Genomic DNA, 26,190 nt, shown 5'->3' with positions numbered 1-26,190 from the left:
GAGTTTGGGGGAGAATGGACACAGGTATATGTATGGGTTAGTCGCTCCACTGTTCACCTGAAACTGTCACAGCAATGTTAACCGGCGATACTCCAGCACAAAATAAAAAGCTAAATAAAAAAGATAACCAGAAAGTTAACAGATGATTCTGAGGTGAAGCCAAGTTTCAGATGCATAAGCAAACCACTGAACACTCTTGTTCAGGTTTCTACCTGCAGGCAGGAGGGCTCTGTGTTCCCCGTAACTTCAGGGATGCTTTCTCGCCAAGGTGGCTACTTCAGGTTTCCAGTGCTGTCAGGTTAAAACCTCCCCACACGTAAGAACTCTTAAGTTCTGTAAGAACTTGCCTGTATTTGCAAAAAGAAACATTTATTCTTTTAAAAGTGTATATACATTGCTTTTACAAAGATACCATGTTGGAGCCAGCTTCAGGAACCTTCCAACGAGCCTTCTTTTATAATTGACCGAGCAAGATTCCGCGCAAGAGCAAGTCTCAGGATTTCCACCTTGGTGGTCTCAATATCATCATCCTAAAAGCAAAGAGACCCTGTGTGAAGACCAGCAGGAAGTTTTCCTTCTTTCCCAAGACTAATCCAAAGGGAGAGAAAGGGCACACAACAGTCAGTAGTATCTTCCAGCAAGTTCTCAGTATGAGACCGAGCTGCCTGCAGAGGACCACCACAACTGACAGGAAAGGAAAAAAATCAAGATCCCAGAACACTAAAATCACCCCATTTCCTCCTAAAAAGTTAGTGTGCCATAGTCACAAGTGGTAACGTGAGAGGCGTGTGAGTTCGTAACGGGCGAACATCTTATGGGGCAGGGGCCTTCTCTCCTCTCCATCCTGGAACCATCAGCCTGACCTGGAGCTGCTGGGCGTCAGGTTCTCCACACAGCGGCCTTCCTGAGGTCAGGTCCTCCAGACACCTCAGGAGCTCGTACGTCTGCTCTGTGGAGAAGATCACCTGCGGGGAGAGGCTGCTTCGCGGAGCTGTTCCCCAGCCAGCGCCTGTCGCGGTCTGTGCGAGGGCTTGGGCTGAGACAGCCTTTCTCGTATCTCATGTGGAGAAGTGTGCTGGGGGTGAGAGGCCCCACTCACTCCCAGCTCTTCTCGTCAGGGTCCTGGGCTGAGCACTGTCAGTGGATGGCTGCCTCATTTCAAGTCATTTTCTTGTGGAGATACTAGATTTCCAGAGTGGGCGCTGGAAATACTAGAAGTAGTATGTATTATTTCATGAATAAACCCAAAGTAAGAATATTCTACAAGAGAGCTGAACAGACTGCAAAAACGTCAAGGTTAAGGAAGACCAACAAAGGCAGAAGCATTGATGAGATACAAAAACTAAATTCTGGAGATACTAGATTTCCAGAGTGGGGGTACAAACACACACCCCTACTTAGGAGACGATGGATGATACACATTTGCAACAGCTACGGGATAAGAGAAGACACTGTGGACTCAACCTGTACCTGTTTCTGTTCCAAAAGGGGTAGGGCGTCTGTCAGCAGCGTCATCCAGAAAGACCGGGGGGCAATCTGGGACGTCATCAGTGAGAGGAGGAGAGAAGCGGCATCGACAAAGCGTTTCTCCCCGTATAAGCGGTGGAACTCGCGGTACTTCCCTATTGGGAAGAGAGCGCACTAGGTCACCTGTGACCCTAAACAAGAGACCCCAGAGCAAGGAAATTCTTCCAGAGTGGCCTCTTAAGCTCATCACCCAACAAGACCAAAAGGATTCAAATGCCTTGCTTAAAGGGGGCTCCAAAGAGCCAAACCTGGGAGAATATAAGCATCAAAATGAACGAGAGATATGGGTGATAATAGACTGAATAAAATAACGCTCGAGGCCATGGCTGATATAAATGAAAGAATAAATGGGAGGAAGGGGAGTTCCATACAGGGGAATGCCAACTAAAACACAATTTTACTGGCAGTCAGAAAATCACCAGTAGTTATGAACACTATCAAAGTCTGAGGAGATTTAAATAATCCTGAAGTACAGCTCCATAGATTAATAAATCTGTTTAATAAATTTTAGAGGAGACCCCTGGTGGATGCTGCTTTAACCAGGTGATCAAGGTGAACTCCACAAAGGGAGTTCCTATTAACACATCCCCTCAGTGGAATTCCTGCCAAGTATATAACCTGAGGCTGTTCATGAATAAACCCAAAGTAAGAATATTCTACAAGAGAGCTGAACAGACTGCAAAAATATCAAAGTTAAGGAAGACCAACAAAGGCAGAGGCATTGATGAGATACGAAAACTAAATTCATGACAAAGGACTTTATTGGGACAACTGATGGAATCAGAATATGGATTGGGTGAGAGTATTGTATCAATGCTGAACCGCCTGATTTTCATAACTGGTTAAGTAAGAGAATGTTCTTATTCTTTAGGATATACATGCTCAGATATTTAGGGAGGAAGAGAAACAATGTCTCCAACATACTTTCAAACTATTCCCAAAAAACCTGACTGACAGAATGAAACAAATGAGGCAAAACAAATAACTGGTTAACTTGGTAAAGTGTGTGAGGTAGTCTCATTCCTTACACTACTTTCACAATTTCTGAGTTTCAAATTACCAGAAAATGTTACCAAAAAATACCCTTTGCAGAGACCACATAGGCGCCTATGTATTTTGATCTGTTTTTTTTGCCCCCTTTGGTCATGCTACACAGTATGTGGGCTCTTGGTTCCCCCACCAGGGATCAAACCTGCACCCTGTGCAGTGGAAGCATGGAGTCTTAACCACTGGACTGCCAGGTAAGTCCCTCAGAGTTCTATGTGTTTTGGACTGGAGAAGTCTAGAACTTCTGTGCAAGTCCCTATCTGTGCGCTTGTGCTGAAGGTCCAGGGGACAGCTCAGAGACTCACCCAGGAACGTCAGTCGATCACTGAGCATCATTGCTGGCCCCAGGTTGTCAATGAGATCCAGGTCAGAGAAGCAGCCTCGCTCACAGTAATCCCTGAGGAACCTGCAAGGCCAGCCCAGAGATGAGAGCGGCAGCCCCAGGCCCCCTCCTCAGCCCTGCAGCTTCCCAGGCAGCACCCGGGAAGCACACAGAAGGGGAGCCCACCTGTCTGATACCAGCGTGGCAAAGGCAGCATCTTTGGCTCGAATGCTCCAAGACAGAGCAGAGCCCAGGCGATTGTTGCGGACCGCTTTCATGGCCAAGATCTTACAGATGCTGCGAACTTTGCAGGGAAAAGAGAAAAGGCAAACCATTCACCCTACAAATCACTCCATTCCCAAACCCTGCTGAGATAGGAACAGCCTTCCCACTGCCTCTGAGTTTTATGTGGCTTCTCTGGGCAGCAGAACTAGGAACTGTAAGGTTTATAAATTGTCTTCTGGCCTCGTTAACAGTCTGACCCACCCTGGTAGGCTTTGGCTTTCTGAGTAGGTTTCACTTCAGGGGTAGCAAGAATATATGCAAGGCTCCCCACATATCAGCACGTCATTATCTGTCCACATGCTGAAAATCCCACCAAGCTTTGGGTCTTGAGTGCTATATGCTTTCAGGGACAGTCATAAACACGCAGTGCCTCTGGGAAGAATAACTATTTAGGCCTGTACCACTCAACAGCGAAGGGGGAAGAGACGGGGCAAACTTCAACGTCTGCCCATGCTCTTCCTGAGTCATCTCCAGTCCTGCATCCCCCCAAGCTAGCCTGAGTCAGCAACGGCAACCCCCCTGGGACAGGACAAACCACGGCTGCCCCAGCCTGACCTCTGGTTGGAAGCACAAGCGTAGAAGTGGTCAGGACCTTTATAGCAGGCAGCGTGCTCGACTGCTTCTAGGTCCCAGTGGGGCCCCAGCTCTTCCTCCCCCTGCCCCAGGGATTCTCCAGCGCTCTGGCTCACCTCCTGGCAGCTACTGCCCAGACTCTCTAAAGGCTGGGAAGAGAGTCCACTCACCTTGCTCCGTCATCTGCCGCTGCTCACAGACCCGCAGTACCTTGAGGGCTTTCTGCTCCGTGGTCAAAGGGATCCGCTCAATATGCAGCTCCAGAGAGACCCGGCCCAGCTCTGGACAGTGGTCACAGTAGTCCACACCCAGCTGCCACAGGCTGCATGGGTCCGAGGGGGACAGACATGAGGACTGGAGAGCCCAGAGGCTGCCCTGGGGCCAGGAACCAGCCTCCAAGGCAGCTCCTCCCCAGACCCTGTGCCCTCAAGGAACCAGACGGGAGAGAGCCCCGTCTACCGGCAGTGCCTGCTGGAGAGCACCCCGCTGCCCCTCAGCCCTGCGGCCTTCCTACCTGTGATGAGCGAAGAGTCCTGAGGCATATTCTAGCAGGAGGAACTCTCTCATGTTGGATCCAAAGCTGGCAGAGAACAGACCACGAGACCAAGGCTCCCGGGCTGCTCTTCAGGGTCCTCTTCGGCAGCCCAACCTCCCCTGAGGCATTCTGGTCACCCTACCCTCAAGGGCCTGGGTGGCAGCAAGCAGAAAGATTGGCAAGGCCACGGCTCACTTACTAGAGGTTGTGCGACTGCAGGAGCTTGCAGTGATCCAGCAGGTCTGTCAGATGGGCCACGAACCACCAGTTGCTCAGGGCAATGCTACGGGTTCAGACAGCAAGGCAAGAGGCAACATCAGGATGAGCGGCCACGGCCCCAGGTGTGGAGCGTAAGCAGGAGCCCCACACCTCCTTTGTTATAAAAGGAGGGGAGAGACAGTGTCAAGCTGGACTCTGTCTGCCCGCTAGGTGGGGACTAATAACACACCAAGAAGGACATTCAACCCCAAACAGCAGCCAGCAAGATGTTTCATTGGAGAACGTCACACCGAAAAATAAAATCCAAGGACCCAATGAGATACAGAGAATGCAGATACAGAGTAATGGGTAAGAAAAGGATGAAAAAATCAATGGGATTTGATTCTTGATGAAACATGGAATTCAAAGAACTATGTCTGTGTGCATTTGGATTGCTGTTTACGTTCTAGTAACACTTCTCACTGTTGCATAGTTTTGATTAGCATATCTGATGAACACAATTATATTTACACGACAGCACTTTAAAAACCACCTTGTATTGTCTGTTAATACTTTGTATAAAAAATTATTTTTTGCTTGATTACATGATTAATAATCTGGTTTTATTGGATATGTAATCTGACACATAAGGAAGGTCTAAAAGTCCATCCCCAAACCACATTTAATCAAAACCTAAAATCATCTCTAGCCCTTATTAAAAATGACGTTTTCTCGGGCCCTCTAAATGTTCCAGATGTTAAGGTTTTTTATATCGCCGAACGCACTCACCGCAGTGTGACTACATCATTCTGAGTTACATTTTTAATCTGTTACTTGGCATAGGCCTTTCTGTATCTGTATGTAATGCTTGAGTATTTTTTAAATCTTGGGAGAGGGAAAAGCACCTTCAATGTTGCTAGGGTAAAAAATCCTGCTCTCAGGATATAAAAAGAGTAGGGATTGGTTTACACTGAATGACTGACTAAATGGGCTGTCTGCCCTGCCCTGGGGCTGCTGTCGTCCTGTGAAGTACATGCCAGGTCCCCTCTTCCTTTTGCTGGATGGCAAGAATTGGCAGCTGCAACCCACAAGAGAAGAAATCCAATTTGTTTCCTCCAGCTGTGGATATGCCAGGCAAACACGTGCCCCTTCAGCAGGAGCTGGTAAACTGTGATCTCCCAGGGCCTCCCTGGGATTCCCTCATGGCTCCGACGGTAAAAGAGCCTGCCCACCATGCGGGCGTCGTGAGTTCAATCCCTGCGTCAGGAAGATCCCCTGGAGAAGGAAATGGCAACCCACTCCAGCATTCTTGCCTGGAAAATCCCATGGACTGAGGAGCCTGGAGGCTATATGCAGTCAATAGGATCACAAAGAGCTGGAGACGACTGAGTGACTACACTTTCAGGGTCTCTCTGCTCTGCCTCTGGAGCCCTGTCTGCCCCACGGCCTGGCATGGTTGACATGGGGGTCATCAAGTACCCCTATAGAAAGCTTCCTTCTAGCTGAGGAAGGGTTCCCTCATTACCCCTAAGAGGAGTGAACAGCTGACACCAGACCTGAAGCTCAAGGCTCCCCTACACCACCAGCGGCCCAGCCCAGACAGAGGCGCTATTCTCCCCTGGGAAGCGAGCTGGGGCCTAACCGGAACAACCCATTAGAAAGCAAGTGCTCAGGAGACCCCAGATCCCACCCTTCCTCATCCAAGAGGGCACTCTCTCTCTGAGGATACTTCAGCCCTTCTTTCAATTAATGGGCAGAGGTCCCGGGACCTGCTTTTCAGAGTAGGGCGGGAAGAAGCTTACTGGTCAGGAAAACCCGAGCTCCTAGATTCCGAGCTAGTGGAAATACCTCGATTTTTTTCCTGCCTGCCAGGGAAGACGGACACCCAGACTGAGGGGCTGCAAGTCTGATCATTCCTCCTTCAAGACTGGCAGGAGTGATGCGTTTTTCAGCGGCGTTCATTAGCACCACGCCTCTTTGTTACACTTCTTTATCTTTTCCTTCTACAACCACTGAAAACAGCAAGGTGCTTTACCTTTTTTATTGTCCTTCCTTCCTCTTTAGCTCAAATCTGTCTTGATCCTAAAATCCCAGATGTGGCTTATGAAGGAAGCCCTGGAAGAAATAACCCACTGCCTGTAACAGACAACACATTCTGGAATGCCTATTGCTTTGAATTATAGACAGAGACACTGGCAAAGCTAAAGACTGGTGTCTGTGCCTCTGGGAGCCATCCCACTGACCCTTCACTGCAGATACAACCCCTCGCCAAAATCAGCTGAATTCTGTTAAGTTATCCTCCAGTTCCAACCAGTCCCTATTTTAGAGGTTTGTGAAAAGAATATGGACACAAACCTTCCTTTCTCCAAGTCTAACACCATTTTCTGAATGGTGGGCCTTGGCTTTCTTTTGGCCAAACAGGAAGAGCAGGTAGCATGGGTGGGGTGGAGGTGGGGGGTGGAAGCAGGGAGACCTTCCCACTGCCCAGATTCACTAACAAAGCAGTTCCCAGCCTTCTCCCTCTGCACGAGGAGGGAGGGGAAGTTCTCTCTGACCGACTACACGTGGGGATTCTGGAAAGCTTTGCTTTGGGTTCACTGTTTCACGCTCCCTTTCCTGCCTTGCTGAAGGTCTGGGGAGAGGGCTGGTGTAGAATCTCTGCTCCGAACAGACCCAGCCCCGTGTGGTGGCGTGGTAGCTCCTGGCTCACCAGAGAAGTGCCCTGTAAGGTAGCTGCATGTCCATCAGGTTCCAAGAAACAAGCTGGCTGGCTATTTCTGGATTTTAAATACCATAGTAATTTCTTGCAATATTACTTTAAGTAAACATCCCTGAAGTGCAAACTGTTAGAGATACAGGAGCCTGCGAGCCTCAGGAAGGCCCCCAGGCTTATCCAGAGAGAAGACACTGTCTACCTAATGTGGCTGTGGCGGGGGGGCATGGGTCTGTGGGAAGAAGGCTAAGACACCAACAGGAAGGAGCAGGACGCTCTGGAAAAGGACGGCGGTGACGGGCGTACGACACGGTGAATGCACTAGCCGCTGCACTGCAACCCTGAGGCGCCCAGCATGGTGGTGGTGCAGCGGGTCCTACCTGCACTCCTTGATCACTTGGTGGATGTCAAACTCGAAGGCTGCCATCAAGATGTTGTCCAGGGGCTCCGGGCTGCTCTCACCTCCCAGAAACAGGTCAAGGCTGGACTGTGGAAAGGTGGTGACCCATTCAGTCCCTGGATGGTGGCAGAGACTGAAGGGGGCAGGCAGGGCTGCTGTGTAGGGGACCCTGGAGAAGGGCAATGGGGTCCTTCAAACTGGGCCCAAGGAAAGCCCCCTCTGTTCTCCAGGGAGGGTCAAGTCAACGAGGCCACACGGTGAAAGTGACTGGCAGGGAGTGGAGCCCTGGACGCCGACTCCCCTCCCCTCCTGGAGGAGCTGACGCACCTGAGCATAGAGGTGCAGATCCATGGGCTTGACCGTGGGCTGAGAGTACAGCAGCCGGGTCACCAGGAAGTGATACCAGTTACTCAGAAGCTCCTTCTGCTCCAGCAGGGCGGCATCATCTCCCAGCAGGACCTGAGAAGAGACGCTGTCCCTTAACTCTGGGGACACTTCCCCGTAAGGCTCATCTCAGCTGGAGCAGCTGAGTCAAAAGCTCACTCCTTCCCAACAGGGCCCATACAGAGCCCCGTCTGAGGAGGAGCTGCTGCTGGGCTGGATGCAAGGACCCCAGAAGGAGCTGGCTTGGCCCCTGGCCAGGACCCGCTCCCCGCAGACCTTGCAGAGGGACTCGAGGTGGGGGTTGGAGGCAAACGTGCCGTCCTGGAGGTGCCGCTCGCATTCCTCGTGCCAGTGCTGCCACCTCAGCTCCAGCTCCGTCAGGGTCTGCGTGTTCCCAGGCTGTGGGAGAGGCACAGATGGGGCAGTCACCACAGCAGCCCCTCACGCTCCCTGTATAAACCCCTCTCCGCGACCCGGGCGGCTCCACATACGCTGAGAATGGGCATGGTCCTCATCAGGTCCCCCAGGACTCGGCACATGCCTGCAGAGGTGGGGTTGGTGTCGGCTTCCTTGGAGAGCATCTGTCGGGCCTCGTCCAGCCGGCCCTGTAGCACCAAGGTGGTCACCTGGGAAGATACCAAGAACACAGCATCCAGGGGGAGACTCAGCAGCCAGTCCCCTCAGCCTGCTCTGGCTTCCTCATCCCAGAGAAGCGTGATGGTTTCTCCCTCAGAGGTAATTTAATTCATCCAACCTTCTAGTTTTAACCCGTACCATGCTTTTCTAACTGCATGTTGTTGTATCGCACTGCAGGTATGACTGACTTTTTAAAAATGGAACAGAAAATAAAAATTACCAAAGTGCATCAAATAAAGCACTGATCCATAAAAGTTTCAGTTAAAAGAAAAAGTTCTAGTTCAAATACTGGGTTAGCCAAATTTGGTTCAGGTTTTTGCATGCTATTTTATGGCCTGGGTTCAGTTCCTGGTTGGGGAACTAAGATCCTGCAAGCCACGGCAAAAGAAAAGGAAGAAGAAGCAAGCCAAGGAAACACATGCTGCCCAGTCCCAATCCCTCTCCCTGATTCCAGACACGCACATCCTGTTGCCAATGGCTCCACTTGGCTCACAGGCACCTTAACATGCCTCGAAGTGAACACGGGGTTGCCTCCAACCCACCAATCCACATTCTTCTATTTCTTACACATCCAATTCACTAGCGAATCCTATCACTGTACCTTTAAACTGCATCCAGAATCAAATCACTTCTTACCACCTCCTCTGCTCAGCTCCTACCCGGGTCCAAGTTACCACCACAGCTGCCTGATTTAGGACCTGAGCCTCCAGACTGGTCTCTCTGTTCTGCTTTTGCTCTGTTCTCAGCAGTGCAGCCAGAAAAGCCTTTGAAAACCTAAATCAGGGACTTCCCTGCTGGTCCAGTGGCTAAGACTCAGTGCTCCCAATGCAGGAAGCCTGGGTTCCATCCCTGGTCAGGGAACTAGATCCCACACGCCGCAATTAAGAGTTCACGTGCTGCAACTGAAGAGCCTGCATGCCACACTAAGACCCAGCACAGCCAAATAAATATTTTTAAAAAGAAAAGAAACTCTAAGTCAGATCACAGTGTTCCTGTGTTTGACTCTCTAATGTCCTCCGTACCCCAGCTGACTCAGGAGTAAAACGGGAGCTCTACTGTGTCCACCAGCTAGGTCATACCTTTATCTCCTTCAGCTAACCAAATCAGAACAGCCCTGTGGGACAGGTGTTACACTCTCCAGGCTACACACGAAGAAACTAAAGGCAGTCAAGTGACTCACTAGAGCTCACAGTTGGTAAGAGGCAGAGCTGGGATGCTAACCTGGGCAGTTTGGCACCACAGACCCTGTTCTTAGTATTCAACTACCCTTCCTCTCTGGGGCTTTTCTGGTGGCTCAGTGGTAAAGAATCTTCCTGCCAATGAGAAGATGCAGGTTTGATCTCTGGGTCGGGAGGATCCCCTGGAGAAGGAAACAGCAACCCATTCCAGAATCCTTGCCTGGAAAACCCCATGGACAAAGGAACCTGGTGGGCTATAGTCCACAGGGTCCCAAGAGTCAGACAGGACCGAGTGACTAAGCATCACCACCACACTGCCTCTCTAGGAGCTGAGCCCTCACTCCTCGTCACCTCCTCAGGTTCCTACTCATATGTCACCTCACAAGGGTGCCCTTCCTCGACTTAAATACTCCCAATTCCCCTCTCCTGCTCTTTCTCTCCAGAGCACTTCGCTTTTACACATATTTTACTTGCTTCTGTATTTATTTCCTGTCTCCCCACCCAGAATGCAAGCTCCGTAAGGGCAGGAACCACTGCCTGCTTTGGTCCTGGTTATTTCCTCAGGGCCTGCACACAGCACCACTCAAATACACAGTGAATGAATCACACACTTAAACCCTAGGCCCAACCATTTCTGAACAAAGGCTCTCCCCTTTACCTGCACAGATCTCGGAGCACCCGAAGGCCTCAGAAACAGCATCAAAGGCAGCAGCTCTTTACCTGAATTTCAGATGTTATAAGTCTCCAACATTCAAGTCAACCAGCAACCTCCACCCTGGTCGCTCCAAACTGGGTCATAGGTCAGTATAGGTGAATGGAAAAGTACTGCTCTCCCAGACATAGAATACACACACACACACACACACACACACACACTGACTTTCAAACTGACCATCCAAAATGACTGGGATCATCAATGTCTTTGTTTTTAATAGCTTTACTGATTGCAATGTACACCTTATAAACTTTCGCCCATTTAAGTGTCTAATTCGGTGAATTTGAGTAAGTTTATGGAGTTGGACACTATCATCACAACTCAGTTTCAGAACACATCTAACACCTCAAAACAGCCCTCAGCTCACTGACATCAAACCCCTACCCCAGCACCTATCCATCGGCTTTGCGTTGTCTTCGCCAAGTCTCATTCTTAGATCCACAAAAAGATCAAAATTCTCTTCTCACTGTGAAGTCTACAAAGCATTATTTTTCTTACATGATAACTTAGTTCAAAACTCTCCCACGGAGCAGGGAAGAAAACACCTTCCTAAGCACGCCTCCCTAAGCACATCTCCATGATCACGGACTCAAAGAACCACACGCACACGGGCTCAGCAGGGAAACCCACAGGCCAGCCCAGGAGCCCAGGCCAAAGAGAATATGAGGAGGAAGGCAGGGAGGCCCAGCATGCACGAGGGTCTTACCAAGTTCCAGAAGCTCTCGTGTTTGCTTGGATTCTCACTGCCCAGAACATCTGCCGACAAACTGTCCACCTCGCACACGTGTAGTCGGACCCAGTCAAGGAGGTAGAGGAGGAGAGGGCCAGCTGGGAGGAAACACACAAGGAGTAGACTCCACTTTCTCGAAGTACAGAGAATGTAGGGCAGGCGAGCGAACTATGGTGGAAGTGGTTTGTTCCTCTTCAGTGAGTGGGCGTGTGCTCCTGGCAACAGGGCTGAGCTAGCGAATGGACTTCTGTGGGCGCCTCCTCTGTGCCAGGCAGCTCAACCTTTCACTGAATCGTCGGGGGTGCTGAACATGAGACTCAGATCTCACCACCCCGAACACCCCCAGCTTCTTCACAACTACACAATACTCAGTGACCACATCAGTAGTGGCCATATGGGGATGGTACTGACTAGGTGCCAGGTACACAAACATGATAAAAAGACAGCGACAGTCCTCAGAATCTACTGCAGGAGGAAAGCAGACAACCAACCAATTCAATTTCAAGCTGCTCAGTGCTTGAGCAGGAGTATGAATAAAAAGCTGTGACCACACAGAGACTACTAATACACACTTACGGACAACAGTAAATACAAACCATTAGAAGAAAGCAAAAAGGCCTGCAGCCCCTCCACAGAGAGCCCACTCAAGCCAGGATACTGTACTGACCACAATCAAATTCAAGATCAAGGGAATAATTCAGAGTGGACGCATGAAGCTGTAGGGTTGCCCCTGACCCAATCACCAGCAAAGGAATTCTCTAAGGGACTCTGCCTTCCACCACCTAATCCTGCCTCATATCCGTACAACATATTTCATTCTTAAAATTTTAAACAACAGAAATGTACTGTCTCGTGTTTCAGGAGGCTAAAAGTCTCCAGAGCTGGGAGGGCTGGTTCCCTGGGAGGCTGAAGAACCTGCACACACCTCTCCCGAGCTTCTAAAACTTTCTAAAGCTTCACCAGTCCATGATATAAATATGGACCACTCCTTTCGCACACTAGTTTAATATCTGTTTCTTCATATTTTTTAGGGGTCACCTGCCTACAACTTAAGGTTTTCAGAAGATACTCTGACTCTTTTTGCAGTATCTTGACAAAAACACAGGCTTCTTCAGGCATCCTGTAACACTTCCCAATGCTTAAATTGATGAAAAGCAACAAAAAGAGCATTCCAGGCAACAAAACACTCATCAGAGCACAGGACAGGGTAGGGGGACACCTCTGCCGCTGTGACGAGATGATTCTGTGCTCACCTGGGGCTACTTCGATAAAAAGAATCTCACAAAGGTTCCAAATGAGCTCCATTGCCGACAGAATGGAGACCTAAGGAAGGAACAGAGGCCAAGTTTTGACTGAAAACATTCCTAAGGTTTTTTCCCCCTAGAGCTAAGAAACAAAGCAAAGCTTGAAACACATGATGGTCATTCATTAACTCAACCTTTAATGACTGTTCCTATGGTAGGGTTCCCCACAAGACAGTCAGAGAATTTTAGGGGGTGGGACACAGAATAATAGTTTCTGTTTTAATGGTTGTGGTTTTAGTCTAATGTGCGTTAGGAAAATGTAGGTAGCTGTTTACACCCAATCTTGATGAATATTATAGTTTAGGAAGCAGCTCTTAGTAAAAAGGGAGATTTGATTTTTAGAAAAATATTTAGCAAATAATATCATAATATACAGGATAGCAAAAATTAATGATGTTGATATTCAAGGGACTGATGTTTAGGAAACAGTCTATTAAAAAAGTAAACCCAATGTAAGACTCCAAAATAAATCAGCTGTGGACCCTGACCTTAGGAATATGCAGTACCCCATCATCCTTATACAATCACAGAATTTTATACCTTAATCATAAGGAAAAATAAATGGTCTGATGACTTCAGAGATGGTGCACCAGTCCCTACTGACTACTGAGTTTGAATAATATCAAAATTCTAACCAAAGAATGAGAATTCTTTAAGTCATCTTCCAACTAAAATGTAACAATCTGCCATTTAAAAATACTGGTTCAATGAGTATTGTTCATGAGACTAACCAGTGGTTCTAAGACATCAGCTCACTATCTCAGGTGACACAACGTGGTTAGGATTTATATTTCCCTTAAGAGCTGAAAACTTGTACAAGTGTTTATCAAGCACATCCTTGTGCTCCAAGGTGCTAAGCCTTGAAGAGGGCACCAGGAGGTTCAAGATGATTCTTACCACTCCAAGGAGTTGCCTGTCTACCTGGCAAGAAAAGAGATGTCTGCAGTATCAGTGATTACAAAGCCACCCTCGGTGGCTACTAAGGACTCAGAAGGACATGAATGGTGCTGGTATGACACAGGCGGCCCCACCCCCTTACCTGGCTGCTGAACTGGCGGCCCCTGGCTGAATCTTTATCAGCAACTAACAAAACACAAAGTATTTTAAGTGAGCAATGTAACTTGAGTCTTACTGTTAGAGCTTCATATGCAGGTACTATGGCTTGTGCCTTCTGATGACCACCCATTTTCACTACAGATTTTTCTGGAAACATGCTTCATATCTCTGTTGTACATCAATGACCTCAAACCACGGCCCAGAAATGACAAGTGTCTCTTTTAACTACAATGTGGCAAACGTAGAGACCACCATGCTATACAAGATTCTACCAGCACCTTCGAGTCACATGGCTCTCGGGGTTATGCTAACCTTCAATCACCAAGATCAAAGAACTGGAATGTAATTGTCACAGGTCTTTAATTTGGCCCTTTAGCCTCAGACCTGCTAACATAATATGTTCTAATTTGCTCTAAAATGTACTCAAGACTATGGGGTCGCACAGAGTCAGACACAACTAAAGCGACTTAGCAGCAGCAGCAGCAGTACTCAAGACAACTGCCCGAAAATTAAAGATTATGTAAGATAGGAAAGTGAATGTTAAACTAGAATGTCAATCAGATTTTACCTTGTAGTACTTATAGCCAGGTAAGTACTTCAATTGCTCACACACACACACACACACACACACACACACAATACTTACCTGCAAATTGGTGCATTTCCTCCATGCACGCTCTTATGACTGATCGGTAATTTTTACTCACTCGAACCAATCTACAAAAGATGAAATGGCATACAAGATGAACCTGGAACAGTTTGTGGTGACAGAAAATAAGGAACATCTTGTGATGATAGAAAGTATCAAAAAAAAAAAAAAAAAAAAAGATAAAAAGCTTGCTGACAGGAGCCAACTTGAAGGAGTTCCTCATGGCCAAAGCTAAAACAACTAGAGCCACAAAATAAACAAAATACCATATAACCCAGGGACTAAAAGAAATATCCATGAGTCCACAAGGATATTAATTGTCTCAAATGAGACCCACTAATGGATCCTAAAATTAGTGGCTGAAATTTGAGGAGAAAGGGGATTTTCATAGTCTCAGAGCTTTTCCCCCAAATACTTACTAGTTACAAAGGGAAAGATGATAACTTTATAGCACAGAAACCCAGTAGAAACCACATTAACCAAGTGATCAAGGTCAATATAAACATATTAAAACATTAGCATCATGAACCTCATGATGTGATGCGTGAAGAAGGACACATCGCACCACTTCTGTGGTATTCTGGCTAGAAATGCATAATCTCTGCTCAGTCATGAGAAAACATCTGACAAACCCAGGACAGTTTTCAAGAGAACTGGTCAATATTTTTCAAAAGTGATAAGGCCATGAAGCAGATTAGGGAGAAAAAAAACTAAATGCAACCTCATTTGGTTGCAGAAGAGAAAAAAGGGCATTAGTGGAAAAAATAGTGGAACTGAAATAAGGCCTTCAGTTAATCATACTACATCAACATTTAAGTTTCCCGGTTTAAATATCAGTAATGTCGTTGTCCAAGATACTAACATCAGAGAAGGTGGATGAGGTATGTACAGAAGTCTATTATTTTTGCACTTTTTCTGTATGTTTAAAGTTATTTCAAAACAGAGTTCTTAAAAAAGGAAAGAGCAGAACAAAACAAACAAAAAAGGAACTGGCTATTAGTTACCAAGATGTAGATCCTTAGAAAGAAACGTTAGTACTAAATGAAAAGACCTAAATGCTGCCTACTGGCTCCATTATTTTTGTTTATTTTCTGGCTCCCTTTAAAGATGAACAGAAGGTACAATGGGGCCAGCAGCAGTTGAAGCAACTTGCACACACTCTCACTTAATTTTTCAGTCAAGACTCAGCCCCAAATAAATAACTCACCTGGGCAAAAAACAAGATGACATGCTGACCACCCCCGCCTCAAAACAGGAGCTAGCCTCCCACCATTAGTAGGACATTCACATGTTCACCAACTCATTAAATTCAGCAAATATTTAAAAGCATCTACTATTTAGATGAATGAGGATATCTGGGAGAAGGCCCACATAAACAAGACAGGGTCCTTGCCTTCAGGGAATTACAGGACTTTTGACATGCTTTGGTCAACAGAGATTTCTCTGAGTTATCAATATCCTGTACCAGAGCCTCTTGTCACCAGTGATCTTTCATAAGCATACAGACACACACACATGCTGACCAGGGTATCCTCTGGGGTGATTCATCTGTAAAGTGCTTATCAAGGAAGTAAAATACTGTGACACTGTGGTTTATAAGAAGAAATAAAACACTAATCTGCACCCCTAATCCCTGACCCACAGCTCCTAAAACCTTTGTATAAATTCCTAAATGACAAGAGCACTAGCAGCAGCTTTTATTCCATCTCTAGGTAGCTCCTGGATAACAACTGATCACCAGAAAGCCCAAGCCACAATTAGAAATTGAAATTATCAGCCCTGTCCCTGACCTCCCCGGAGAGGGGAGAGGGCCATAAATGGAGATAATAATGGATCATGCCTACATGAGGAAGATTCCATAAAATCTCAAAAGCAAGGGGTTTGGAGAGCTTCCAGGTGGGTGAACACATCCATGTACCAGGATGGTGACACACCCCAACTCCACAGGGACAGGGTTCCCGCACTTGAGACTCTTCCAGACCAGGCCCCACGTTCATCTTCACCTGGCTGTCCATCTGGGTCCTTTCTTATATCCTTTAATGAACTGCTAAACTTCTTTCCTTGAGTTCTGTGAGCTCCTCCAGCAAATTTATCAAACCTGAGGTCACCATGGGAACCTCTGATTTATAGCCAAGCTGGAGAGCACCTGTAGGTAACCTGGGGACCCACTATTTGTGACTGGCATCTGAATGGGAGGCAGTTTTGTGAGATAGAGCCCCTAATTGGTGGAATCTGTTGCTATCTCCAGGTAGGCAGTGTCAGAATACAGCTGAATTGTAGGACACCCAGCTGGGGTCAGAGAACTGCTTGGTGCGTGAAAACTCCCACACATTTGATGTCAGAAGGGTTATGAGTGAAACACAGGAAAAACTTTTTGTTTTTCCAACACAAATACCAACATTATCTATTCCCTAGACATATGAATAGACACTAAGAAAAACCTAGCACAGGGGCTCTCAAACTCTACTTGTACTTGACTCACCTAGGGACTTTAGGATCCACCCCTAGAAATTTTGGAGATACGAGGTGAGGCCTGAGTAAGTACCTGACACTGAGGCAGTTAATTCACAAACCACACTTCAACCACTTCTAGTCTATAAACAACGCAAGTTTTCTGGTCTCTTCCCAAAAAAATGCCTTGAAAATAATTCTTTAAAGACAAAACAAAACTCAACAGTGGGACCTCATTCAATGACTCTCAGGTGCTTATCTGGCCTAAATTTTATTCTTTGGAGGGTAAATGAAGTACGAATAGAAACAAAGAAAGCTCATCACGCAGCCAACAAGTCAACTGGCAGCCATTCACACATTCTCTGTAGGAATTCTCCAACCATGACCACTTACACTGCCCAGCAGAGGCCAGAAAATCAAACCCGGAGTCCCATATTTCTCCAGGAGGTCCATCCATTGTGCAAAAGGAAAAGGATGCATTTCACTTGGTTTTTCAAAATTCAGTTGTGGGAGGCAGCACCTATCAGAAACCAACTTACTGAGCTTTCCTGGATTTTCCAGTCAACTCTTCTTCAATTCTTTGGAGGCCCACGAAGATTCCATGGGATTCATTGAAGAGTTTTCTCAGGATTTTGGAGTAAACATCTATATCCTTTCGGATGATATGGATAAAGGGGCAACCTGCCACCATCTCTGATTTTTCTGAAACAGGAAAAAAAAAATATTATCTATCACCATCATCCTCATCAAAGCACTCTAAAAATTTTGAGTACCTAATTACAAAAGCTTCAGCTTCTTTGCTACTGATTTCATGATACATTATTTAGCCACACATGAATTTTTATTTTTACTTATTTTGGCCATGCAGCATGCAGGACCTTAGTTTCCCAACCAGGGCTGGAACCCATACCCCTGCAGTGGGAGCACAGAGTCCTAACCACTGAATAGCTGGAGAAGTTCCTCATATGTGAATCTTTTAGTCTTTATTTATTTTGGTTGTGCTGGGTCTTTGCTGCTGCTTGGACTTTTCTCTAGTTGCAGGGGGCAGGGCCTACTCTCTAGGTGCGGTGCAGGGACTTCTCTTTGCCATGGCTTCTCTTATTGTGGAACACGGGCTCTAGGGCACACATTTCAGTAGCTGTGGGTCACTGGCTTAGCAGTTGCAGTTCCTGGGCTCTAGAGCACAGGTTCAAGTTGTGGCACACAGGATCAGCTGCTCCATGGCATATGGGATCTTCCTGGACCAGGGATCGAACCCATGTCTCCTGCATTGGCAGGTGGACTCTTTATCACTCAGCCACCTGGGAAGCCGCCATATATGAATTTTTTTTTTTTTTTAATTGCTTTATAGAATTTTACTGTTTTCTGTCAAACCTCAACATGAATCAGCCATAGGTATACATATGTCCCCTCCCTTTTGAACCCCCCTCCCATCTCCCTCTCCGTCCCACCCCTCTAGGTTGATACAGAGCCCCAGTTTGAGTTTCCTCAGCCATACAGCAAATTCCTGTTGGCTATTTTACATATGATAACGTAAGTTTCCATGTTACTCTTTCTATACATCTCACCCTCCCCTCTCCTTTCCCCATGGCCATTAAATCTATCTGCTATGTCTGTTTCTCCACTGTTGCCCTGTAAATAAATTTTTCAGTATCATTTTCCTAGATTCTGTATATACGTGTTAGAATACGGTATTAATCTTTTTCTTTCTCACTTCACTCTGTGTAACAGGTTCTAGGTTCATCCACCTCATTAGAACTGACTCAAATGCATTCCTTTTTATGGCTGAGTAATAGTCCATTGTGTATGTTTACCACAGTTTCTTTATCCATTCATCCGTTGATGGACATCTAGGTTGCTGCCATGTTCTAGCTATTGTAAATAGTGCTGCAAAGAACAACAGGATACACGTGTCTCTTTCAATTTTGGTTTCCTCAGGGTATATGGTGAGTAGTAGAATTGCTGAGTCATATGGTGGTTTTCTTCCATAGTGGCGGCATCAATTTTCATTCCCACCAACAGTGCAAGAGTGTTCCCTTTTCTCCACACCCTCTCCAGCATTTATTGTCTGTAGACTTTTTGATGAAGGCCATTCTGACTGGTGTGAGGTGCTATCTCATTGTAGTTTTGATTTGCATTTCTCTAGTAATGAGCAATGTTGAACATTTTTTCATGTGGTTGTTAGCCATCTGTATATCTTCTTTGGAGAAATGTCTGTTTAGGTCTTTTCCTCACTTTTTTATTGGGTTGTTTTTCTGGTATTGAGTTGTATGAGCTGCTTGTATTTTTTGGAAATTAATCCTTTGTCAGTTGCTTCATTTGCTATTATTTTCTCCCATTCTGAGGGGTTTTTTTCCCCACCTTGCTTATAGTTTCCTTTGCTGTGCAAAAGCTTTTAAGTTTAATCAGGTTCCTCTTATTTACTTTTGTTTTTATTTCCATTACTCTAGGAGGTGGGTCATAGAGGATCTTGCTTTATGACATATGTGAATTTTTATACACAAATGTTTACTCTTAGACTTTATGCCTCAACTTACTAGCATACTCTGTAAAGACATTTCACCTCTATCCATTGAAATATACTAGGAAAAAAAAAAGGAAACCACTTAATATTACCCTATGTAAATTCAAAAAATAAGATAAACCCACACCTAAAGTTTTACAAAATGTCAAAATAAAGTTTCCTTACTTTTTATTGTCATTACTCCTAAAACAAAGAATCAAGAACTGACTAAACTATCTTGCAACAGTGATGAAAAGGCTCTGTAAACCAACAACTTATGGAAATTTCACATATAGCAGCTTCTCAAATAAGTTGTAATAACGTTCGGTGGCTTGTAGTGAATGTGATTTCAATAAATAAAAAAAGAAAAAAAATCTTGAGTTTCCAACAATCAAGGACAAGCTAGAAATGTTGATAAGCTTTCCCATTAAGTAGGGAAAGAAGCTGTTCAGACACAGTCACAGAAGTTTCTCTTTTGAGCAACTTCTACCACTCTACCAAACTTGAGATTCTCAATACCAAGATATCCCATAGATATTTGGCAACATCAGGGATCATTTCAAACTATAAAATCAAGAAAAACTACTCTGCTTAAAAATTACATGAGGGGCTTCACAGGTGGAACAGTGGTAAAGAACACGCCTGCCAATGCAGAAGCCACAAGATATGAGAGTTCGATCCCTGGGTCACAAAGATTCCCTGGAGAAGGAAATGCATCCCACTCCAGTGTCCTTGCCTGGGGAATCCCATGGACAGAGGAGGCTAGAGGGCTACAGTCGTAAGATTGCAGAGTCAGACACTACTGAGCATCAGTGGTCTAGTGGTTACAACTCCATGCTTCCAATGCAGGGGTCATGGGTTCAATCCCTAGTAAGGGAACTTAGATCCCACATGCCATGCCAAGTGGCAAAAAAAATTAATTAAAAAAAAAAAAATCACACGAACTGCATACTACGTAATTTGCTAAAATTGTATGACCTTCATTAGCTCAATGTGCTCCCAACAAAAGAGGAAAACCTCTTTATTTGGATCAAGAACATGACAAAGATTCACAAAATAATCCTTTCAACATTTCCTGAGATTTCTCTCTTGAAAAGGAGAAAGCAAAATCAAGTATCAAGAAGTCTATTTTACCTTGCTACTATAGGGAGTCTCCATCGGAAAGGTAAGAGCCATGTCCGACACCTGCCAGAGCTTAGAGGACAAGTTATTTTGTTCACAATGAAAAAAATGAAGGTAAGGGCTGTGACATCTGCAAACATCCACAATGAGAGGACTATTACAAAGAGAATTTAGTCACTCAGGGACAAAAAGGGAAACAAAAAGCTTCAAGTTTTTAAGTATAAGGAAAACTCTTTTAACACTGGGAAGATCATTGTTAACATTTTTCCCCTGGACTCAACATCTGCCAAGTCTCACAAATCAATGAAATTCTTAAATAGCTAAAAAGTTTCAAAAATGAAAATGATACAAAATAAGTTCAATTGCTTTCATATCTAAGCTAGTCAAATCTGAGAGAATAAAGAGAGAAAAAAAATTGTACCAACACAGATAATCTAAAAGAGAAACAAAAAAACCTACCTTTTCTATTGAAAGAGGTTTCACACACCAGCATCTCTCCTGGACCCCAGTCAAAACACATTTGCTTCTTCTGGGAATTCACTCCTGGAATCCACTAGTAAAAAAAAAAAATAAGGCACAGAAATTGTTATTCTTCCTAAAGGCTTTGCTTTCAATTGACTTGCAAGTATAATTCTAGTAATCAGTGGTCGTGAAAGTTATCAATCTATAAATCTATAAATAAAACTGAGTGTGGCTGAGATAAGCCCAGTCTATTAGACCCTAAATGAGCAAGAGAGTTTTGTTAGGCACCTTGACCCAGCCTGCCACTTCTCAAGTGCTGATAAAAAGGAAAGCTACCCCCTAATCCATTATTATATGGTAATTTAGTGATCTGTAGTTCAGAAAAAGGGCAGTTAAAAATATTAAACAGGAATTGAACCTCTGTTACTCACGAAAAAGACCTCCAACCCCATGGTCTCTATGTCACATCTTAATGGCACTTAATTTTTTCTCCAACTCAGTCACACCAATTCCTCTGAGTCTCAGCTTCATAAATCCAACTGCATAATCCACCCTTTATGAGTTATCTAACCTCCAGAGCTATATCCATAACATCAAGAGCCAAAACAGGAACTTAATTTATGGCTGCACACGGGCTTTCTGCAGTTGTGGTGCTCGGGCTTCTCACTGTGGTGGCTTCTCCAGCTGTGGGCTTAGCTGTCCCGCAGCATGTGAAATCTGCCCAGAACAAGAACTGAACCCGTGTCCCCTGCATTGGCAGGTGGATTCTTATCCACTGAACCACCAGGAAAGTCCCAAAACAGGGACTTCTGATGCTCATTCCCAAACCTCATTCCACTCCCACAGTAGGACAAAGCCTTCCCCAACTGTCAGGAGCAACCCTTGTAATCCTCCGCTTTCCCTCATGACCCACTGAGGTCGTGCTAGTGGTAAAGAATCTGCCTGCCAATGCAGGAGACACAGGTTTGATCCCTGGGTGGGGAAGATTCCCTGGAGAAGGAAATGGCAACCCACTCCGTTATTCTTTCCTGGAAAATCCCATGGGCAGAGGAGCCTAGAGGGCTACAGTCCATGGGGTCGCAAAGACTCAGGCACAACTGAGTACATGCATCTCTCCCATACCTCAGCAATTCCACTTCTAAGTATTTATCTGGAAAGAACCAAAAAAGTGAAGTGAAGTGAAGTGCAAGTTGCTCAGTCATGTCTGACTCTTTGTGACCCATGGACCATACAGTCCATGGGATTCTCCAGGCCAGAATACTGGAGTGGGTAGCTGCTCCCTTCTCCAGGGGATCTTCCCAACCCAGGTCTCCCACACTGCAGGCAGATTCTTTACCAGCTGAGCCACCAGGGAAGCCCTTAAAAAAAAAAAAAAAAAAAAAAAAGACAAGAAGTGTAACTCACATTTCTTAAGAGTCCTTGACCTAAAAAGATAATACCATTGGTCTAGAAAAACTACTCAAAATTAATCTCTTTGGATCCACACTGAAACATTTCTGAATCTGCTAGTTACTAACTGGCCTTCACGAGCCTTGATATATATTCACCCTGCTATAAAAAGTGACAACAGTTTTCAAGGTTATTCATCAGCCTCTTGAGAACACGTGTGTATAGGGCAAGCTTAAAGAGCAGACTCTCAAATACAGACATGACTGAATTCAAACTTTCATTGTTGAGGTTCAGACTCTAGACTATGGATGATGTCCTTCTGAGAGGCTGTGTCCACAAGGCCAACCTGGTCTTCCTACCTGGTCTTCCCAACACCTATGTAAAGTTGGGTTGTCACAAGTCAGTCATCACTACTGGGGGGAAAATTCGGCTTTGATTGTTTTCATTCCATTTGTAAATGCATGAATAATTGTCATGGTTCAATAGCAAGTAGCTCTCCAGGGTCGCACAGAGTACTGGGAAAGTTTTGCCATCCAAAGATTCTGACATAAGGAAAGGAGGGAAAAGCAAGGTAACACGTAGTCTGAAAAAGTCCCAGTGATTCCAACAGTCTATTTTTCCTCCCTCAAAACAGTGACACAGTCCTTGATGGATATTTAGCATTTAAAGTACTTCACATATGCATTAAAAGTTAACACTCTATAGGATATAGTAGTAAGCTTTATAGAGCGTAACATCCCACGTTCACTGCTGTTTGAGATCTCATGTCTCTTGTCCAGTTAGCTTTGAACTGACTTCTACTTTCAGTTTTTGGTTTTGTGAGATACTGCTTTGCAATTTGACGGCTTCAGCAGAAAGCTGAAGGAATCTCAACTTTCTAAAAAGCAAAAATGTAAGGTCAGGCAGCTTGCCGTTTAGCAGGGCTTACAGGTTACCAAGAGCTAAGAGATGCAAAACAAGCCTAAACAGACAGACGGAAATATTTCCTAGTCAGGGAAAGCTTTTCTGACAAAGAGGCTGCTAGAGCTTGTACGTAAAAAAATGAGTGGGATAGAAACCTAAGAGAGAAGAGCATCCCAGACGGGGGAAGGATAGGTATCCCTCTTCTAACAGCCATGAATCTCCTTCTAAGCATTATATATCATCCACATCTGACATACTCTCCTGAGAGTTCAAACAGACGTGAAAGCAAACAGAGCAATGAAAAAGCAGGAATATTCTCCTGAAACCTAGGAGATGCTGAAAAGATCAAGAAGAGATAGAAAGAATACATGGAAGAACTGTATAAAAAAGATCTTAATGAACCGGATTACTAGTTAGTCCGGTTGTAGTTAGTCACCCAGAGTCAGACATTCTGGAGTGCAAAGTCAAGTGGGCCTTACGAGAAGCACTGCTGTTAATAAAGCTAGTGGATGTGATGAAATTCCAGCAGAACTACTCAAATCCCTAAAGGAGGATACCATCAAGGTTTTGCATTCATTATGTCAGCAAGTCTGGAAGACCCAGCAGTGGCCACATGACTGGAAAAGGTAATCTTCATCCCAATTCCCAAGAAGGGTAGTACCAAAGAATGTGCTAACCATCAGACAATTGCACTCATCTCCCATGCTAGTAAGATCATGCTTAAAATCTTGCATGCTAGGCTGAAGCATTATGCGAACCAAGAACTTCCAGATGTCCAAGCTGGGCTTAGAAAAGAAAGAGGAACTAGAGATCAAATTGCCAACATTTGCTGGATGATACAGAAAGCAAGGGAATTTCAAAAAAACATCGATCTCTGCTTCATCGACTACCCTAAAGCCTTTGACTGTGTGGATCATGACAAACTGTGGGAAGCTCTTAGAGAGATGGGAATACCAGACCATCACACCTGTCTCCTGAGAAATACTCCCTGACTGGCAAATATTTCCATCTGTCCACTTAGGCTTGTTCTACACCTCTTAGCTCTTGATAACCTGTAAGCCCTGCTAAACGGCAAAGAAACAAAGTTAGAACCCTGTATGGAAAAACTGATTGAGAAAGGAGTATGACAGGGCTGTCTGCTGTCACTGTTTAATCTATAGGCTGAGCACATCATGAGAAATGCCAGGTTGGGTGAGTTACAAGCCAGAATCAAGATAAGCGGGAGAAACATCAACAGACTTAGATGATGATACCAACCCTAAGGGCAGAAAGTGAAGACGAACTAAAGAGCCTCTTGATGAGTGTGAAGGAGGAGAGTGAAAGAATCAGCTTAAGGCTAAATATTAAAAAAAACTAAGATCATAGCAGCTGGCTCCATTCAGTTCAGTTGAGTTCAGTCGCTCAGTCGTGTTCGACTCTTTGCGACCCCATGAATCACAGCACACCAGGCCTCCCTGTCCATCACCAACTCCTGGAGTTCACTCAGACTCAGGACCATCGAGTCGGTGATGCCATCCAGCCATCTCATCCTCTGTCGTCCCCTTCTCCTCCTGCCCCCAATCCCTCCCAGCATCAGAGTCTTTTCCAATGAGTCAACTCTTCCCATGAGGTGGCCAAAGTACTGGAGTTTCAGCTTTAGCATCAGTCCTTCCAAAGAACACCCAGGACTGATCTCCCTTAGAATGGACTGGTTGGATCTTGCAGTCCAAGGGACTCTCAAGAGTCTTCTCCAACACCACAGTTCAAAAGCATCAATTCTTCGGTGCTCAGCCTTCTTCACAGTCCAACTCTCACATCCATACATGACCACACCAAAAACCATAGCCTTGACTAGACAGACCTTAGTCAGCAAAGTAATGTCTCTGCTTTTCAATATGCTATCTAGGTTGGTCATAACTTTCCTTCCAAGGAGTAAGCGTCTTTTAATTTCATGGCTGCAATCACTACTGCAGCAAATAGAAGGGGGAAAGGTGGAAGTAATGACAGATATCCTCTTGAGCTCCAAAATCTCTGCAGATGGTGAGTGCAGCCATGAAATCAAAGACAACTGCTTCTTGACAGGAAAGTGATGACAAACCTAGGCAGTGAGTTGAAAAGCAGAGACATTACTGACAAAGGTTCGTGTGGTCAACGCTATGGTCTTCCCAGTGGTCGTGTACAGTTGTGAGAGCTGGACCGTAAAGGCAGAACGCCAAAGAATTGATGCTTTCGAACTGTGGTGCTGGAGAAGACGCCTCAAAGTCCCTTGGACAGCAAGGAGATCAAACCAGTCAATCTTAAGAGAGGTCAACCCTGAATGCTCACTGGAGAGACTGTTGCTGAAGCTGAAGCTCCAGTATTTTGGTCATCTGATAAGAACACACGACTCATTTGGCAAAATCCCTGATGTTGAGAAAGATCGAGGGCAGGAGGAGCAGAGGGAGTCAGAGGATGAGATGACGACGGCATCAAGGATGGAATGAACTTGAACTTAAGCAAACTCCGGGAGGTGGTGAGGGACAGGGAGGCCTGGCGTGCTGCAGTCGCAAAGAGTCGGACACGACTGGGCCACTGAACAACAGCAGTCTCCCAAGAGAACTATACTTGGTAAACCTTGGGCCAGCTCAAGCAGAAGCCAATCTCACGGGGCTGCGACGTGAAGCTTTGCTCCGCTGGGAGAAAAAAAGCCGTACAATATCTCCGCCTGGCTCCAACCCGCTCATTAAAGCTTTAGCCCAAGAGGAAAAGCCAGAGAAGCAGGGAGATTGGGGAGGCAAGGAACGGAAAGGAATAGAGTTGGGGGGGCGGTCTCCAGGGCCAGGTATTCCTCAGAATACACAAGGGAGCAGAAGCCCGGCGACCACCACGACCCATACGCGGGGAGCGAATTAATGCGACTTCCGAACGGGGGGCAACTGTGCTGAGGGAAGGGGCCGGGCACCCTGCCAGCGGCAGGGACGAGGCGGACCCAATCTCCGGGCCCCGGGGCCGGGGGAAGCGTACTGTTCAGGGCCCCCTTACAGTGACCGTCGGCTCGCCGTCGAACTCCTCCATAGCGCCGCACCCCAGCCGCCGGGAACTCGCAGGGCCGCCAGGGCTCGCGCCTCAGGGCTCCGGCTCAGGGCCCCG

At 45.9% G+C, this 26,190-nt stretch overlaps 1 protein-coding gene across 2 annotated transcripts; it reads right to left on the bottom strand.

The window, feature by feature from the left end:
• Nucleotides 1-348: 348 nt before the first annotated feature.
• NUP85 (nucleoporin 85) lies at nt 349-26,190 on the bottom strand. 2 transcript variants are annotated; one of them, XM_040244568.1, is made up of 19 exons: nt 26,083-26,190; nt 20,788-20,881; nt 17,243-17,405; nt 14,250-14,320; nt 13,587-13,630; nt 12,497-12,566; nt 11,220-11,341; nt 8,476-8,610; nt 8,261-8,383; nt 7,928-8,059; nt 7,581-7,687; nt 4,489-4,572; nt 4,269-4,334; nt 3,925-4,076; nt 3,083-3,200; nt 2,880-2,980; nt 1,471-1,622; nt 864-965; nt 349-530 (listed from the first exon to the last, which is right to left on the bottom strand). In XM_040244568.1, the coding sequence occupies exons 1-19, from the start codon at nt 26,113-26,115 to the stop codon at nt 429-431; spliced, it is 1,971 nt and encodes a 656-aa protein (XP_040100502.1). In that variant the 5' UTR covers nt 26,116-26,190; the 3' UTR covers nt 349-428. The 2 variants fall into 2 exon arrangements, with proteins under 2 accessions (XP_040100502.1, XP_040100501.1); XM_040244567.1 differs by lacking the exon at nt 26,083-26,190 and adding an exon at nt 25,387-25,581.

The sequence above is a fragment of the Oryx dammah genome, unplaced genomic scaffold (genome assembly GCF_014754425.2).
Source record: "Oryx dammah isolate SB20612 unplaced genomic scaffold, SCBI_Odam_1.1 HiC_scaffold_8, whole genome shotgun sequence".
NCBI lineage: Eukaryota > Metazoa > Chordata > Mammalia > Artiodactyla > Bovidae > Oryx > Oryx dammah.
Note: the sequence above shows the minus strand (reverse complement) of the source record. Positions and strands in the feature narration are given on the sequence as shown.